Source organism: Primulina eburnea, chromosome 10 (assembly GCF_022965805.1).
Source record: "Primulina eburnea isolate SZY01 chromosome 10, ASM2296580v1, whole genome shotgun sequence".
NCBI classification, from domain to species: Eukaryota; Viridiplantae; Streptophyta; class Magnoliopsida; order Lamiales; family Gesneriaceae; genus Primulina; species Primulina eburnea.
Window position 1 is genome coordinate 34,847,931 of NC_133110.1, and position 17,898 is coordinate 34,865,828.

Genomic DNA, 17,898 nt, shown 5'->3' on the forward strand with positions numbered 1-17,898 from the left:
TCGTTTACTGTAGGCTTTATCTGATATGGCTGGTGATTTGGAATCATGTTTGAACTTTTCACTAAATTATTCGTCAAGGCCTCCAACAGACTTCTTACCCCACCAAAAAATCATATGGACCTTAGATGCTTGGGCATCGGTTGATAGAGGTTAGTGTTTCTCTGTGAATTTGGGCATTGGCGTCGCTGGTACTTTGATAATTGATGTCTTATCTGCTGATACAGTGAGTGAAAAAGTTTCTAGTTTTATTTTGGAGATGTGGCTTAAATGGCACGTAACTCTGTGGGAAACCTGCCCTATGCTGGCAGAGGTATTTACCGTGTGAAATGTAAACATTTTTGAGTTAAGTTATGTTTTTATGTCCAGAAAACTCAAATTTTGTATCCCCTCTCCCTGCAGATTCCAGGTTATGATACTTTGATCCCTCACAAGCTTTTTCAACCTCTGAAATCGGTATTAGTCGGCCATATTTTGTAAGTCCTTTTCTGAATCAACTAAGACTACTTAACTTGGCCTTGCCAATTCTGCTGACTCCTCTTCTTATCCCTTATATTCTACTCGTATTAATCACATGTGTTGTACAACCGGTTAAAATTTTTTTGGGAAGTTTTTGTAGGGGAAGCAAATTTCATTTAACAAATTCTGTTCAAATTTGTGTAGAAAATACAAAATACTATCATATCAAAAGTGAAATTAGATTACAGAACATATGGTCAATTGAGTTTCTTTTGATTTTGATATAGTTTTCCTATTCAAAAATTTCAACATTATGGACAAAACTTCATCTCTTTACTTGCTCTCGAGTTTGCTTCAGCTCATTCAAGTATTCTTCTTGTAAGTCATCATGTATGTATGAGGAACCTGTCTAATTGCAATTTCTTTCCGTGATTTACTCCACTCTCTTAATTTCTGGTTGCCTTCTGCAAGACTCAAATCAACGAAGTCCACTAGGTTGACTCTGAGCTAGGGGACTTTACCCTTTTACGGTAGATATACAAATTACAAAGACTTCATAATGCTTTAATAATCATCTAAATCACCTGTGTCACCTCATTTTAAACGGTTTATGCAATTTGCAAATGGATCATGTATCACCATCAATTGGTTGTCAAGTCATCAGTATTTTAATATTAGTTTGCAGATTTTGGGACATTTCATGATATCTGGTGTTATCATTATCTAAAAGCTAACAACCGAGAAGAAAACGAGATGCACTGGACAGTATAATTTATTCTATTCAATGATTAGAATCACTCAAATTTACAATCTGATGTCTTTAAGATATATAGAAGATTTCTGTATCCAAAAGATAACACAACCACCTAATCTCTATTTTAAACAAAGAAGGGTAAACTAATAGTTATCATAACAAACTTATCAACATTATGTTGATATATGAATACCACCCTCCAATTTTCAGACAAATTTTCAAACTCTATATGTTGGATAGACATGCCCAATGTACCCATTTTTATATGTGTCCTATGAATCTTAAATCGTAAAGGATACTACTTGTAATTCTAGTTAATTGTTGCTAGCTAATGTTTTTCATCTCTTAACTAATAATTGTGAGGTTCCTTCTTGTTGTAATATTATTTTGTTTTTTCTTTTATTTCTTTCATCAGTTGTTCAATACTTGCAACACTCATCAAATTTATTTGGTCCTTTTGTGCATTCCTATAAAACTCAGGCAAAATACCGGATCAGTTAGAGAGTATCTGGCATATATGCTCAAGCTTAGGGTTGCCTCACATAATATTTGGCACAGTTCTGCAAATGCGGTTAAATCACACGACATGCTGCTCTCTGCTGCACGTTCTCTCTTCCAGCAGGTATTCTTATTGATTTGATGAAATCATTTTCAGTGGAAAGCGTTGGCACATCCTGTTGACGTCCCTCTTTGTATTTACTCGTAGATTATTTATGCGCACAAAAAATCATTTGAAGATTCCAGTTTTGCCAAAATCAGATCTGCCTTCCAATCAATCCAGAGATCGAAGAACCCGGTACCTCTCTTTTACTGCTTACCATTTTGTATGTCATAAATTTCACTTTCAGGAGGTATTTTGTGGATATGCTTTTGTGATTTTAGGTGTGAACTTTTTATTTGTTCGGTGACATTGCATTTGGCACTAGAGATAGTTACCCTTGAAAATTCAATTTTTAGCCTTTAGATTGCGTGAGAGTTTCTTGCCCAATATTATGTTGTCTTTGTCTCCTTGGTTTTAAGTCCACCTGTGTGACTTGGTGTATTGCAGAAAGAAAATATCAAGAATCTGGTTTCTCTTCTGGGTTCATCGAACCACCATGTATTTACATCATGGATTGATTCCTTTATTGAGCCGTTGCTGAATGAACTTTATCCTCTATGCCCCTCTGATGGTTAGTACATACTATAATACTACATTTTGGTTATACATTTTAGGTGGTGATACTTTGCCTCATCTTGTGCATTTTCTTTCCTGTCTGTTTAATATATATTTGTCCTCACATTTTCACTTGAAACTTTTTTGATGTAGAGCAAAGTCTCGGTTATGCATTGTTGCGAATTGGTTGCTTGCGTTACAATCTTTTGATCTGCTGTGATGACCTTGATCCAACTGTAAAGTATTCTATCAAGTGTTCTGAACTCAAAGAAATGATAGCTTCACTCGAGCTCGAGATTGAGGTTTGTCCATGAGTCCATCATTTGATTCTTGCAGCGAAAATTCACCCACACTATACAATTCTGCGCACCTGCATGTCAGTTGATACAATATAATTTTCTCCATGTAAGGTTAAGGGTCTACCTCTTTCTTGCACACAGATTAACGAATCGTGAGACAAATGAATTCTATTTTTGAGGGTTTATTTGTCCAAATTGTATGTATGATCTAATAGTTTGTGGTTTAGTATATTTTGGGCTGTATACCTTAAATGCAGCAATTGATTATGGTTACTTCTGATATTTACTTTGTGGTTCGGGAAGAGTTGAGACAAATCCTTGGATTCATAGTTTATTTTAAGTTTCATTTTTTTATCCTTTGCCTTAGTTTTGGATTTATTTTATTTTCTGATCTCTTCGTTATCACAGGTTCGGAAAGAATGTATGTATTTAGCTGGAAGTACACCGCTGGGAGAAGCTAGTATTTTCAGCAGAATAAACTTGCTAGAAAGACTCCACGCTGAGAGGAGAACACTGAGAAGAAAGGTCCACGAGTCTACGATTTTTCTTCTGATAAATATATATTTTTTGTGTATTTTATAAGCATGAATGAAAAGGTTGAATTGTGTTCTAATAGCTGATTTTATTCATCTTTTCATCTCCTCCAAGCTCCCTTCCACACTTAAAGGTTCTGAAATGATTTTTCCCTTTTGTTATAAGTTAGAGTCAAGATACTGAATCTCAACTGTAAATAATAAAGGCCTAGTGTTAGTTCATATAATTTGCATCAAGTTGATGCTATAACAAAAATGTTGTGATAGAGGTCTTTCATACCTTGAGATCTTTCATCATTTTAATTATTATTATTATGTCTTTTGTGTGGAAGAGCAATTCTAACATATACCTACTATGTCTACTCCTGTATCAGATGGTCTTTCGTCCCAATCCTGAAAAATTTAAAAAATTGAAGCATGAATGCAATGATTTTCTTAAGTTGGTTGCAACTTTGGTTGACTGGACGAAGAATGTTACAAGTCCGAGAGCTGAACTGTTCATTGACCAATTGCGTAATTGGCAGGTAGTTTTAACTGGTGATCAAGTATTTTCCGTTAATTCTTGTATTTTGTCTGCTTTGTATACAAACAAATCTGTTTTTTTTTCTCTTCTTTAAATTTTTTTAATTATCAGGGGACAACATCGTGCTTCATTGATCGATTATCAAATGAATACTCAGCATACCTTGATGTAATTGAACCTGTTCAGGCTGCAATTTATGAAATGAAATTAGGCTTGTCATTCTTTGTTCCTTGTGTACTGTATAAAGAGTACAATGCTAATGGAGAGCAGAATATGGAGATGTGGCTGGTTAGTTGAAGATATGTTTCTTTATCAGAATTATCTTTTTTCTTTTGCATATCTTTTGCCTTTGACTCTGGAAGTGTCTTCGACAGGGTGCAATCTATGAATTTATGAGATTCCCTAGAGGCTGTGCCTCAAAAATAATTTCAGTGAACGTTGGGGGGAAGCCGGAGCTTTCGATTCATGATATTGATTTATCAATGAATATTGCGGAAATAAACATGAATTTGCTGAAAAAAATAACCATCTCTACTTGTGACGTGGTTTGTGATACAATGGTATGTGGTTTTGTGCTGTATTTGGGAAATTTGAGTTTCCTTTTAGTTCTAACCAGTGACTTAGTATTAGTGATGAGCATCATGGTCTGCTGATATGAAGTCAGGGGATGACCATGCTATTCAACCACTCTTCTGAATTATCACGGTGCTTAATATTTTTGTATCTGTTAAGCAGGACTCAAGTTTTCGATTCAATATTGCTGTTTACCACAATGTTCTGGCTCAAATTAAAATTTCTGCAGCTGATGCACATATTCTTTGTGATGCTTCCTTTAAGGTGAGAATTCCTGCCTGTGTTAATGAGCCAGTAGTTCATCCATTGCAATGATTTGATGCTGTACCATGTTTTGTCAGGTCTTGCAAGAGATATTTGATAAGGTTTCCTGCTGTTGGTTGGATTGGATGGATCAGAAACATCAGATAAAGACAAAGGAGGCTCAATGGTTCAGATTCAGAGCTCGTGCATTCAAGATAGAGAGCATCACACAAATTGATGTATCAAAATTTTCAAATTTGCTTGCAAAAGAGAGCTTCTTAGAGTGGCAGGAGATGCTTTCTGAAGAACTAGATGGGAAGGTAAAAATATTTTGGGCCCAATCTTGCCCTCTGTCTGTCCCTGCAGTAACAGAAACACAAACATCTATCTTATAATCATTATTTTTTCAATGGACATGCATATGAATTTGTGGGTGTACACATCAAAGCGTGAGATCTATCTGAGGGAGTACCATTTTCTCCTTGCAGATTGAAACTATGGAGAATGATTGGAACTTAGTTGAAGAATCCGATTTGGGTGACATGGTCAACATTCACAATCAGTTATTTGGTTCGATGGAGCTTATTAAAAAAGTAAGCTTACTAGGAACATTTTTCGGATTCCAAAACTTAATGTGTGTGCAAGTTCATAATGGCAAACCTAAAATATGTTCTACAAGTCTAAATGCCAACATTCATATCAAAACAGAAATTATCCTCTAAAAAATTTGTTTTCATCTGCAAACAAATATACTAAAAGAAATATTGATATTTTTCAATTTAACTGGACCATCGATTTTTGTGGGCATCTTCAAATTTGTTCATTATGGATGTGGAACTATGCTGAAGCTGTTGTGCCATCTGCGTACGCTCATTAAATTCTGGAGACTGTAATACATGTCTTTCTCATCTGAATAGTAGTTATTGCATGTAATTATGTTTCTTGTTTTGTGCTGGTTTTTGTATTACCAACTAATATGGTAATTGTTGTGTGATTTTACAACATGCCCGTATTTCCCGAGCTTAAGAACAGATTTGTCATGATATGCAAGCTTAAGTTATCATCTAGTTGGGATATATGTTGGAAGCACAGTATGTAGTTTGAGTTTAGGGAAGCTGAATGCTATTGTTTGTTCTTGATTCATTTATGTCACTTTTGAGTGGATCTCATTGACTTTTATTTTTCTGTAGAATCTTATTGAACATCATTAACCTCATTTTCTCACACATACTGATTGACAAAATTTCATAATCAGTTTTGCAGTAGTCAAGTGTCTGATGCTGAGAGATTGTCTTCGTTTCATGGCACTTATATGCTTGGAATGGAAATGATGCAGGGTGATTTCTATTGCATGATTCGTCCCTAATAATTTTTTTCGTACTTGATCAAAATTCTCATGTTCTCTTGATTTCAGATTTAAACGGATTATTTTCCTCCATTTTCGATGCGAAGATTGCTCCAGAGCATTTACTTCGCCTCTGTTTGGAGCATGCTAATAAGTTCGGTCATTCTACAAAATCGACTTCTTCATACAACTTTTATAAGGTGACTTTTTCCTTCCATAAAGTTTTCTTTTCTAATTTTCTTACGACCCGGTATTTTCTAAAAACTTTTCTTATGTTTCCTTTCTATTCGGTTCTCATTTCAGGATTCAAATTCGTCCGTGTTGGCTAAATTGGTTGAGCCAGTTTCCATTCTTAAGCAGCGAATATTGTTTCTGTTGAAAGAATGGGATGATCATCCTGCTCTTCAAAAAATTTTGGAAGTTATTGACATGATTTTAGTTTTACCTCTTGACACTCCACTTGCCAAGGTATAATATTTTAGTAGTTGTTTACTACAGAGAGTTACATGGCAATTAGTGAAAATCTGCAATATCCACTGGGGGTGAAATTCTCGTTCCTTGGTGAGAGATGGAATTTGATATCACAAGATATTAGTCCAATATACTGTGTTCTATTCTAGAATGAACACTCTTGATTTTGAACAGTAGGTGCGGACTTGAGATGACTGTTTAGGCCATATCAAGATCCGCTCCCAGAGTCCCATGTTGACAATTTTACAATATATTATATTCAAGTAATCCTAAGATCATTTGTTCTTGATCTGTATTTGTATTAGATGTTCTAACGCAATAACATGGTCAACTGATTTAGATCCTTGACATTTAATTTTCTTTTTGAAGGCTCTTTCGGGTTTGCAGTTCCTGCTTAGCAGGGTACGAAGTGCGCAAGAAACAGTTGTGAAATTTCCTCTCTCAGGTAACTTACGTACTTTCAGATGCATTATTTTTTGGCTTTCTGATGGAACATAAATAATATTGTTCGTTGTCCCTCTGAATTTTGTATTTCTAGATCAACTGGAACCAATTTTTGCTGTGATTTCTTCATGGCATAAGTTGGAGTTTGAATCTTGGCCTGCACTGCTCGATGAAGTTGAATCTCAGACTGAAAGAAGTGCTGCAAAAGTAGGATTCTAATTTCCTGTTTCTACTCTCAAGTTGAAGCGATGGAGTGAACTTTTCTTTACAATGACAATTTTTTTTAATAAGAAACAATATTATATTAATTGATTAATAGCTATTAATTACACGTGGCGGACAACTAGAGGTGGGAAAAAATACCGAATTTTCGGTATACCGAGATTATCGTACCAAAAAAATGTCGAATTTCCCATCGGTATACTGAAGATTTCGGTACGGTATGGTAACAATACCGATTTTTTCGGTACGGTAATATTATGCAATTTGAAAATTTCGGTATATACCGGAATATCGAAATACCGAAAAAATATACAAAAATGTTAAAATATATAATATTTTAAAACAATAAATTTATAAAAATTTTAAAATGTAAGGTTTTTTCCGGTATAAAATGGCATATACCGATACCGTATCGAAATCTCGGTATACCGTACAATTTCGGTATAATCGGTATGCTAGTTATGTGTATTGAAATTTCGGTACGATATCGGTATGAATTTTTCGTATATCGTAATTTTCGGTACGATATACGGTATAGGATTTTCGGTACAGTATGGTATACCACTCCTACGTACAACTAATCCATACACGAACAAGAAGGAAAGACATGTCCTAATCATATCAACAACTTATATAACTCTCATCCCTCAATATGTCTTAGATAGAGATGTTCTTAAACTCTACATGCTTCTCCATCCAGATAGATGTCCAAATCTTTATCTTATCTCAAACTTTTTTCAACAGACTTTTCTAGATTGTAAAAAATCCTTCTATTATGCTCCAACCATACTGATAAGCAAGTACAATAAACTACTACTATCCAAAAAATTCTACCCTTTCTGTCAAGTTCACGTCCAAGATAACAAATAGTTCGTGTGAATATCTGGGAACTACCCACAACAAACCCATCTCCTCCAAAGCTCTGAACCAAAGATCGTTTGTGAAAGGACAGTGAATAAGTATATGGTCCTGAGTCTCCAACTCTCACCGACATAACACACACCAATTTGGACACAAAGCACATTTCATCATCTCAGAAGTTGGCAGCTTAGTCAGATGTTTCTAACACCCAACCTTCCTCTTTCTCGCGGTTTACAGACATGTTCTCATGCAACCATATGACAATGTAAGTCTCCATCCGCTCCATCCCATAGAAAATCCATCACGGTCCTCTCCATAATCTCCGCTATACCTTCTGGGACCCTAAAAAAGACATGAAGTACATTGATAGAGCATTCAACACCGCGGAAATCAAATTTAATCTTCCTTTAAACAAAAACACTTGCTTCCAACTCGCTAGCTTCTTAGACGTTTTAGTGAAAACAGTTTCCCAGAACGAAATTTTCATGAGATTTCCGCCTAATGAAACCACTAGATATTTAATTGGCCATGTCTCCCTCCCCAACTTAGCTCCCGAGCTAACCCTACCTCTTATTCACAATTAATGCCTAACATGGCATTCTTTTCCATATTGTTCTTTAATCATGACATCTGACAAAATGAATTCAAGATCCCCCCCAAAAACCGCAAATGACTATCATTTTTGACAAAGAACAGAGAGTCATCAGCAGGTCTACTATCAAATGAAATAAAAAAAGTGAGCGGATCACCTTGCCTAGGGCCTTTCTCACCCTTGAATTTACTCGGCCTGCCATTGATAAGAATCGAGAATGAAACAATCGAGACACAACCCCGAATCCATTTCTCCATCTCTCTTCGAACCCTTTTTTAGAAGAAAGTAATTCAAAAAGCCCCAATCCGCATTATCATAAGTCTACTCAAAGTCGATTTTAAACACCCACCTCTTTTTTTTTTTATACCTCAGCTCTTCGACCACCTCATTAGCTATAAAACAAAAATCAAGAATTTGTCTCCTTTCGATTTAAGCACTTTGAGTCTCTTTTATTGTGATGGGTAAAATTTTCTTCAATCTAACTTACAAGATTTTTGCAAAACTTATTTAGGCTGGTTGTGAAGCTGATAGGCCTAGAGTTTTTTATCTTTACAGAATCTTGTTTTTTCTTATCAGACGTATGTATGTCTCATTGGTAATACATTTATATCACCTTTCTCAAAAAATTCATTAAAAACCTTCAACAAATCTTCCTTAACAATATCCTAACATTCCTGATAAAATACCATTATAAAATCATCTGGACCCGGAGCTTTTGATCCATCATTTTCAAACACTGCTCTTTAATCTTTTCCTCTGAAAGGTACTGAGACTCACTATCGATAGGCATCATTACTATCCTATTCCCCAACCCCTTTCATCAGATTTGCTGTATAAGTTTATGAAGAACTCAACAGTGGCCGATTCTATCTGCTCACCAGATGACGTTACCGACCCATCTGCCCGCTTTAACTTATTGATAGATGACCTACCCCTATTATGATTTAATAAGAAATGGAATAATTTTGTGTTTTGATCCCCATCTCTCAACCATTTCACTTCCGCCTTTTGATTACCTATCTGGTTTCTTCCACACACTAGCTCTTCTATTGCACATACATCTGACTTCCCTTCTCTCGCCTACAATGACAATCATATGAACCAAGTATCTCAACTCAAAACTAGGATATATGATATAGCACGACTTCATTTCTCATGCATTTGGAAATTCAAGTTGTAATTTCGGTTTCATTTGACAGTTAATTGTGCCTTTATTGGTGTTCATTAAAATATTCAATTTATCATTGTCTATTTTGCTATAAAGATAAGCTTTTAGTGACATTAACTTGATATGCAATCCAAGCTTAGTACAATTGGATAGTTTCATAGCTCCTACCTAATCAAACTTTAGTTTTATGCAATCAAACTCTCTTTTTCATGCCCTGTTGTGCAAGTGATATTTTAATTTCGTCTTGTGCTTCCTTGCAGCTGTGGTTTCCGTTGTACTCGGTTTTTCAACGTAGCCATACCGATGATATCAATCAATACAAGCTATCAACAATTGGAAGGCTAGTGTTTGGTCTTTATTGTTCTTGAATTTTGGTTGAGAAATTGCTAATACTAAATAAATATGCAGCATGGAAGATTTTTTTAGGACATCCAGGGTTGGTGACTTTAAAAAGCAACTTCAATTACTTCTCTCTCTCCATGGGCATATCAGCAAAGAGATAAGACAGATGTCTCATGTAAGGTAAAGTGGAATTGCATGTTTTTGTTTTGGGTTTTCTGTGTAGTAAGTAGTCTTTGAGCTATTTTCTTGCCGTTATGTTGGCGCTTTGTCTCTGTGGCAGATAGACATAACCTTCTGTTTTCATTCAATAGTTTGCATGTGAAGTCATTTTATTTATTTCTGAAGGATAAAGATTGTGTTAGTAATGTCTCTAACGAATTGTGCAGCCCTTGTCAAGAGGAGAATGTGAAAATTCTATACAATACTTTTGGCTTCTGTGTGCAATTCTTGCCAAGGTAAGAGTCCAGTTCCCTGAAATTCGGGGTCCATAAAGCTTGCTTCGTAACATCTTATGTGGTTTTTTTGAAAGTTAATATTTCTTTATTTGCAAAAGAATTTTGGAACACATCCAAACAAATAGAAGAAACATCGAGATGGAGTTGACAGAAGTTTTGAAGTTGTGCCGTTGGGACCGCATTGAGAATCACTTGGCCTTTGAAAACATGAAAAGAACCAGACAAAAATTTAAAAAGATCGTACAAAAGTTTATGGTAAGTGTATGACTTCTATACACGAGAGATTTTGAGTCAATGTATTAAATGTTGTGACCTATTTTGTATATGTCGTCATTTGTTCGCTGATCGATACATGCCCATTTCCCTTTCTGTCCCTTCTAATTTATCTTCGTCTTATCTTTACAGGACCTACTCCAACAACCTCTGATGCCTTTTCTTGAACAATTCCCTCGGACTGATATAAACAACCAATCTATTCAAGGCATTGGCCACCTCCCTGATCCCTATGATATCAGAAGGAATCTTCTTGATACTGTCTGCAATCAGACACAGTGTAAAGATAATGACAGGTGGACTTTTATTTCCTTTTGTTTCATGTATGTTTTTTTCAGCAACTTTGCATGAAGGATTAAACCATAACCCTTTGTAGCAGCTCGGCGTGGTTTGCCAATTGGTGGGACACTGTAGAGTTGACTGTGCACAGTATAGGAGGTAGTCTCCAATCTCGAACCTTACTTTGCATATGTCCCTTTTCATTGTTTGTTTAAATGCTTTCAAACTATGCAGAAATTATGGATGACATCAACTGCGATATTCCTTCACGTTCATCACGCCTTTCGTACTGGGAAAGAAAACAGTCATGGCATACAATTGGGAAAATTTACACCTCTCTACTTCACTCTGTTGAACTTTGGGAGAATAAACATAAGAATTTGAGGAAAAGGAGAGCATTCTCTGACCTTTTAAGTCTCCTCGATAATTGCGGCTTGTCCAAGCGTAGAACATTTGTAAAGGTTATATTGCCGTATATTTTTTATTTTATTTTTGTTATTCTTGAATTTATTTTGACCATATGGGTCCAGTTTACATTTGAATCTTAGAAATCAGTATACTACTTTGCTATCATGTAGGATGAATTTAGGAGATCCTGGCTTCTGCAGCCATCCTATGATGTGCAACATTTACTGCTGTTTGAAAGTGATATTTCTTCTGGAAATTCCGATTGTGATATCGACCCCTTTCAGAGCTCATCCAATGAATCTATATGGCATGCAGCCAATAAATACTATTTCAAGAGCATTTCTTCCATGCAAACTCTGGAGCAAATAAGTCAGAATTTCCATAAGGATTTTAGTCTCGTACAGGTACATGGTAGATAAATTATTTCAATTTGATGAACTCGTCGATTTTGTTGTTTAAATCTCAGTACATAGTTTGTTATTAGGTATAACTTTAATGATCTTTTCGGTGACCCCGTAAAGAAGATGATATAAGATCTTTTTCTTGGATTGCTGTATTATTTTTCCCTGTTTTCCTTGTCAAAAAACATCTCTATCTTTCTTAGTACGGTAGTTTCGAAATTTATTATTGAATAAAAAGATATTTGGTTCCTCTGTGTATTTCATTTGGTGGTGATGTAATATTATCCTCTCATATATAGGTTGAAAGATCCGGTTCTTATGTTGATCATCTACTTGAGATTCAACAAGAGCAAAGGTCTGCTTTATATCGTTTTGCAAAACAACTTAAGTGCTTGAGACAATGCATGCTGCCATTATCAAATATGTTCTCAAACTCCATTCATTCGGCTAAGGACACCATCAGCGATTTCTCTTTTTCGAAGAACCAATACCCCACTTTCAAATGCATGTGGCAACAAAAGGTACTCTACCTGAAGTAATTAGCTGATATTCTTTTCCCTCAAAGTCTGACCTCTTATTCTTCAACTGTTGCAGCAACTCTTCGATGGTTTCTGTACCATGATGTATGAAGCGCATTTGTTGCTGCTAACAGTTGAGAACACTCATCTGAGCACTTGTTCAACTGTCAAATGTGGAGCTGAAAAGATTCGTTTGTTCATTCAGAACATCCTTCCCGACTTTCAGAAATCTAAGGTATATGCATAATTATCATGCTGCTGGGCATCTATATCGGTTTGAATTTTGAAAAATGATATCTTATTTTAACCGACACTTACCGACAGAATTTGCTGGATCACTATCTCCTGGGAAGTAATGGAAATATAGCAATGAATGAAATTAAGTTGCAACCTTATGGCGTGACTAAAGAAATGGAGCTGTTGGTAAATGAAAACTTTCAGTTAATTAAGACCTTCAAAAACGATCTTTCCGCACTCCATGATACAGAAGATGGAAAAGTGGCTGTTACAGATATTCTGCTTGGGCATTTCGAAGATTTATTTTCAAAGGTAAATGCTAAATCTATACTAATAATGCAGCTGCTCTTTGAGCTTGATGGATTTTGTAATGATAAATGAACATGATATTATTTTCGAATTTCGATGAAAAAATGCTTGATAGAACTCCAATTTGAGCACTCCCAACAATTTTCAGGTTCAAATTATTTCTGAAGAGTTTAATTCTTCTTTACAAGAAAGAAATCTCCCAAATAGTGGTGACAGGAATACCGATCATGGTGATGGAAATGCAACTGAATTAAATGCCCTCAAGGGCACATATAAGAATGTCCTGGGTGTATTTCAGAGAGTTGCATCTTTGAAGTGTGATTTTGCTCTTACTGAAGAGTCACTGATAGATATGAAGAAGTGGAAAACCTTATTTGAAAAAGATATAGAGCTTTTACAGTTGGACCTCATTTGTGGAGATGTTATCAAGACTACTCAATCTGCTGTAAGTTCATGCATTATGTATTCTCCTTCGAGAATTTCAATTTTTTGATATTTAAATTGTTGCCTGATCTTATTATTTTCTCAGGTAGGACTGCTGAACTCTTATGGAGATGGAAATTCTAGTGTAACTTCTATCCTTTTTGAACATTTCGGACATCTCTATACCCTATTGGAAGTGATACTGGCCTTTGGCGATAATCTTTTGAGTGATTTTCTAGAGATCCACAGTGTGGTAAGTTTTTGTGAACTTCTATATGTAATTGAATTATTTTTTATCTGTTAAGTGGATGATACACGAAGAAAGTAGGCTGGCTGTTTGAAAAATAAGTGAGAAAAATAATTGAACAATATGAAAAAATATGATAACCTCAATTATGGCTTGCTTGTAATATCTGATGCTGCGGCCAGCATAAGTTGCTTTTTTTCTTAAGTGGAAGAATAAGTTACTTTTGTTCTCAACTGGAAGAAGGAAGCAAGGCAGAGATTGAGATGGCTCGTTGCTTTTATAACAATGGGATTGTATGTCTAAGCCACCTTATTTCCCTTGCACGTAGGTGTGTATGTTGGCTCATGTGCTTGCCAACATTTTTGCTTCATTATTTTCCAAAGGATTTGGCACTACTGAAGATGAAGAAAATGAGATTGTGAAAGAAACAACTCAAGATGGAAAGGGAACTGGTATGGGTGAGGGCTCGGGACTGCATGATGTCAGTGATCAAATAAATGATGAAGATCAGCTCCTTGGAACCTCTGATAAGGTATGAAATGATCTGACCACTTCTGTTTTCACAACGAAACATGTCATGTGATAATTTTTTTCTTTTTAATCTGAAGCAAAATGAGGAGAGAGATGCTATGTCTGACATTCCAAGTACAAATGAAAAAGGGATAGAAATGGAACAGGACTTCGATGGAGATTCATTTAGTGTTAGTGAGGATTCTGGAAATGATGGAAATGAAGATGATCCAGATGACCAACTGGATTCTGCCGTGGGAGAAGCTGGTTCAAACAAAGACGTAGTTGATGAGAAACTTGGTGGTGTGGATGATGATGATGAGAATCACCGTTCAAATGAGAAGTACGAGAATGGGCCATCTGTGAAAGACAAAACTTCGAATGATGAAGAGCTTCGAGCCGGGGAAGATTTTGACGCTGCTATTGAGGATGCTGGAGATCTTGATGCAAACATATCTAGTGAACAAAAAAACGAAAATGTAAAGGAAGAAGGTTGTGATGGTGCAGAAGATATGAATATAGACAAAGACGAAGCATTTTCAGATCCCTCAGGGATAAATCTTGATGAGCAGAATCAAGGGACTGAAGATGATGTTCACATGGATGAGCTAGAAACTGCCGATCCAATGGAAGATGGTGAATCATCAGATGATTTGAATGTTTTGGATGCAAAGGATGATGATGAAAAGAGTAACGTAATGCAAGAATACCCGGAAAACACAGACTTGGAGCATTCTGGCAAGAGTTCCGAAACAGCCGCCACTGAGGAGAAAGGCTTTGAAAAGGATACAGGAATGGATATTAGGATGCCAGGGAAAGATGTTTTTCAATCTGCTACTAATTTGGTACATGACAATATTGCGACTGCTCAATCTTTGGGACAACCTAGCGAAGATTTTGAGCATGCTGATATAGGAGATTTTGCAGCTGATGATATGTTATCCAATTTTAGTGAAATTAAGAATGACCTTGCTCCAGCAAGTAGTCTACACAATTCCTCGCAATTCGAAGTGAGGGTTGCCGACTCTGCAAATGGGAAGAAATTAAGTCAGGAACAACGCAGAACATCACTACCTCATTCAGAGTCTGTTTTTCAGAAATCTCAACCGAACCCTTGTCGCAGTGTTGGCAATGCTCTTGATGGATGGAAAGAGAGAGTTAAAGTGTCTCTTGACCTTCAGGATCAAATAGAAAATTCGGATAATTTTATGGACGATAACGTAGATGAATATGGATATACTGCTGAATATAAGGAGGGCACAACTCAAGCACTTGGACCTGCAACAGCTGACCAAATTAACGGAGATATAGCTCAAAATGATGCTAACAGGGATAATACAGGAAACACTGATGGGCAAGATTCGTCCATGGATATTAAAATTGACGAGCAAACTTCTGAAGCTGGCCCTAACAAAATTTCAGCTTTTCCTTCTGTAGATGACTTTAAAAAGCAGCAAGGTAAGTCGGATTTAGAGAAGCTGCTGGAAAAATCCATAGAAGGCGATGATGTTCATGGCCTAGATCATACTACAGTGTCAGAGAATTCAGTATCTGTACTGAAATCATTCATGCGTGAGGACTTCAATCAACTTACCAAGTTTCCAGTGAGTGATGATGAGCTCGGTAAAGCCCATTGCTTTGAGCAATCCCACGAAGTGAGGAATGATGCAGTCACTATGTGGAAAAGATATGAATTGCTCACGACAAGGTTGTCTCAGGAGTTATCCGAACAGTTACGTCTGGTCATGGAACCCACTCAAGCTAGCAGGCTCCAAGGGGATTACAGGACTGGCAAAAAAATTAACATGAAGAAGGTAATTGTGTTGTGATATAATTTTTGAAACTGTGTTCAATGTTGTATGATTGGATCCATCTCATATTTGAATTTCCAGGTAATTGCATTCCTTGCCAGCCATTATATGAAAGATTATATATGGCTCCGGCGGACCCGGATGAGTAAACGTGATTACCAAGTTGTCATTGCTGTGGATGATTCCCGCAGCATGTCAGAAGGCCGTTGTGGAGGTGTTGCCATTGAAGCATTGGTGACAGTTTGTCGTGCAATGTCCCAGCTGGATGTGGGAAAAATGGCTGTTGCAAGTTTTGGGAAGCAGGGTAACATCAAATTGCTGCATGACTTTGACCAGCCTTTTACTGCTGACGCTGGGATCAAGGTCCGTTTCTCTACCGCTGACTTTAATTTGTTACAATTGAAAAGCATCTTCTTATATGTCAGACTCTTTTAAGGATAAGATACTTTAAGTTTAACCAATGCTTTCTACCATCTAAATCATACTTGCTGACATTTTTACCGTGGGACAGATGATATCAAATTTGACCTTTAAGCAAGAGAACACAATCGCCAACGAACCCATGATTGATCTACTGAAATATCTGAACAACATGCTGGACACTGCAGCCATGCATGCACGACTACCTTCAGGGTACAATCCTCTCCAGCAGCTTGTACTGATTATAGCGGATGGCCACTTTACTGAGAAGGTAAACTCTTCATCACGTTCTAAGTTCTGTTTTTTCTTCTTTTTTCTTTTCGAAAAGAAACAGATGAATAAGCATATTTGTGTTCTTTTTCAATTGACCACCTTGTTATGGTTTATTATTTTTCCACTCCTCACAGGAAAAATTGAAACATTATGTGAGAGATATCTTGAGCCCAAAACGCATGGTTGCATTCCTGCTTATTGATAGCCCAAACGAGTCCATCATAGACCGTCCGGTAATTTATGCCTATGCCATCGGTCTCATAATTTAGTTTAATAATAGGTAATATTATCCCCCGCTTTCCAAGGATACTCATATAATTGTACCTTTCAGGAATATACTTTTGAGGGTAGCGAGGTAAAGTTGTCCAGATATTTAGACTCATTTCCTTTCCCGTTCTATGTTGTTCTGAAGAACATTGAAGCACTTCCCAGGACACTTGCAGATCTGTTGAGACAAGTAAGTTTCGAGTGATAATAATCCGATAATGTTCTACCTTTCTTGAATGTGAAACCTGATCGAAATACTTGTTCCATTCAGTGGTTCGAGCTTATGCAATACTCAAGGGAGCAATGATATGGAAGTATCTACGTTTTGCCCGAATTTAGACATTTTCACACTAATGGAGGGGACGGTGCCGTGGTCTTCTGTACATCCTCAAATTTATATATGTTCCCTTTTTTTTTATATTTTCTAAAATTTATTTTGAAAAAGCCCATTCATTATACTTCATGCTTTTTAGAACCTACTATTAATTCCAAACATAAAGTGGTCTTTTATACAATCTGCAAATAAGTCCATACATAAAATGGTTTTGATTTTCAAACAGAAAAAGGCTTTTAAAAGAGGGAAATTTTTAGATGTTTTTTTCTAATAATTATTTATTTGCAAGGTTGGAAATTAGGTATCCGAATTAAGCTATTTTTTTACATGTCATATCTGAAATCAAGATCTAATAATTATTTGTCCATATCAACTGCGTCCCATCTCCACCCCTTCTTGCAACGCATAAGAGTGGATGTTCCTCTTCATATTTAATTTCCAGAAAGAATATCTCACGTCAACAAGATCCTACGAAAGATCAGTAGGCGAACACTGATTCAAGTAGTCTAACAATAAGAAAACATGATTCCTCTCGGAGTTTTTTTCTCGCAGAGTCCCATGCAATCTGCTTATATTCGGGCAGGAATATCAGTATTCGTGTGTTGCATCACCGCCTCTGTTATTTTGAATTCTGAGACTTATAGGTTGTTTTTTTGGAAATTTTGTCAACATATGATTTGTAATACTCTGTGTTATCTTTGGTTCGATAGCAAATTCGTAATTGTATGATAAGAAATGAGAGAGATGTGAT

At 36.2% G+C, this 17,898-nt stretch overlaps 1 protein-coding gene across 6 annotated transcripts in view; it reads left to right on the forward strand.

Annotated features, from left to right (window-relative positions):
- Positions 1-17,359, forward strand: part of LOC140803364 (midasin-like) — a 68,340-nt gene extending 50,981 nt beyond the window's left edge. For 5 of the 6 annotated variants that reach the window (XM_073159222.1, XM_073159221.1, XM_073159223.1 and 2 more), the window contains 39 exons: positions 14-149; positions 225-310; positions 400-473; positions 1,691-1,832; positions 1,917-2,006; positions 2,259-2,382; positions 2,520-2,668; positions 3,074-3,190; positions 3,573-3,722; positions 3,833-4,009; positions 4,096-4,281; positions 4,457-4,558; positions 4,636-4,857; positions 5,026-5,130; positions 5,793-5,874; positions 5,952-6,082; positions 6,186-6,350; positions 6,723-6,798; positions 6,892-7,004; positions 9,901-9,980; positions 10,049-10,162; positions 10,369-10,437; positions 10,536-10,692; positions 10,843-11,006; positions 11,087-11,148; positions 11,224-11,450; positions 11,568-11,801; positions 12,098-12,319; positions 12,393-12,551; positions 12,641-12,865; positions 13,011-13,307; positions 13,392-13,538; positions 13,861-14,064; positions 14,141-15,856; positions 15,935-16,216; positions 16,365-16,544; positions 16,681-16,779; positions 16,878-17,003; positions 17,085-17,359. In XM_073159222.1, coding sequence (XP_073015323.1) covers positions 14-149; positions 225-310; positions 400-473; positions 1,691-1,832; positions 1,917-2,006; positions 2,259-2,382; positions 2,520-2,668; positions 3,074-3,190; positions 3,573-3,722; positions 3,833-4,009; positions 4,096-4,281; positions 4,457-4,558; positions 4,636-4,857; positions 5,026-5,130; positions 5,793-5,874; positions 5,952-6,082; positions 6,186-6,350; positions 6,723-6,798; positions 6,892-7,004; positions 9,901-9,980; positions 10,049-10,162; positions 10,369-10,437; positions 10,536-10,692; positions 10,843-11,006; positions 11,087-11,148; positions 11,224-11,450; positions 11,568-11,801; positions 12,098-12,319; positions 12,393-12,551; positions 12,641-12,865; positions 13,011-13,307; positions 13,392-13,538; positions 13,861-14,064; positions 14,141-15,856; positions 15,935-16,216; positions 16,365-16,544; positions 16,681-16,779; positions 16,878-17,003; positions 17,085-17,120 — 7,227 coding nt within the window. In that variant the 3' untranslated portion in view covers positions 17,121-17,359. The remainder of the gene's footprint in view (positions 1-13; positions 150-224; positions 311-399; positions 474-1,690; positions 1,833-1,916; positions 2,007-2,258; positions 2,383-2,519; positions 2,669-3,073; positions 3,191-3,572; positions 3,723-3,832; positions 4,010-4,095; positions 4,282-4,456; positions 4,559-4,635; positions 4,858-5,025; positions 5,131-5,792; positions 5,875-5,951; positions 6,083-6,185; positions 6,351-6,722; positions 6,799-6,891; positions 7,005-9,900; positions 9,981-10,048; positions 10,163-10,368; positions 10,438-10,535; positions 10,693-10,842; positions 11,007-11,086; positions 11,149-11,223; positions 11,451-11,567; positions 11,802-12,097; positions 12,320-12,392; positions 12,552-12,640; positions 12,866-13,010; positions 13,308-13,391; positions 13,539-13,860; positions 14,065-14,140; positions 15,857-15,934; positions 16,217-16,364; positions 16,545-16,680; positions 16,780-16,877; positions 17,004-17,084) is intronic. The other variant, XM_073159226.1, reaches the window with a different exon arrangement.
- The last annotated feature ends 539 nt before the right edge of the window (positions 17,360-17,898 follow it).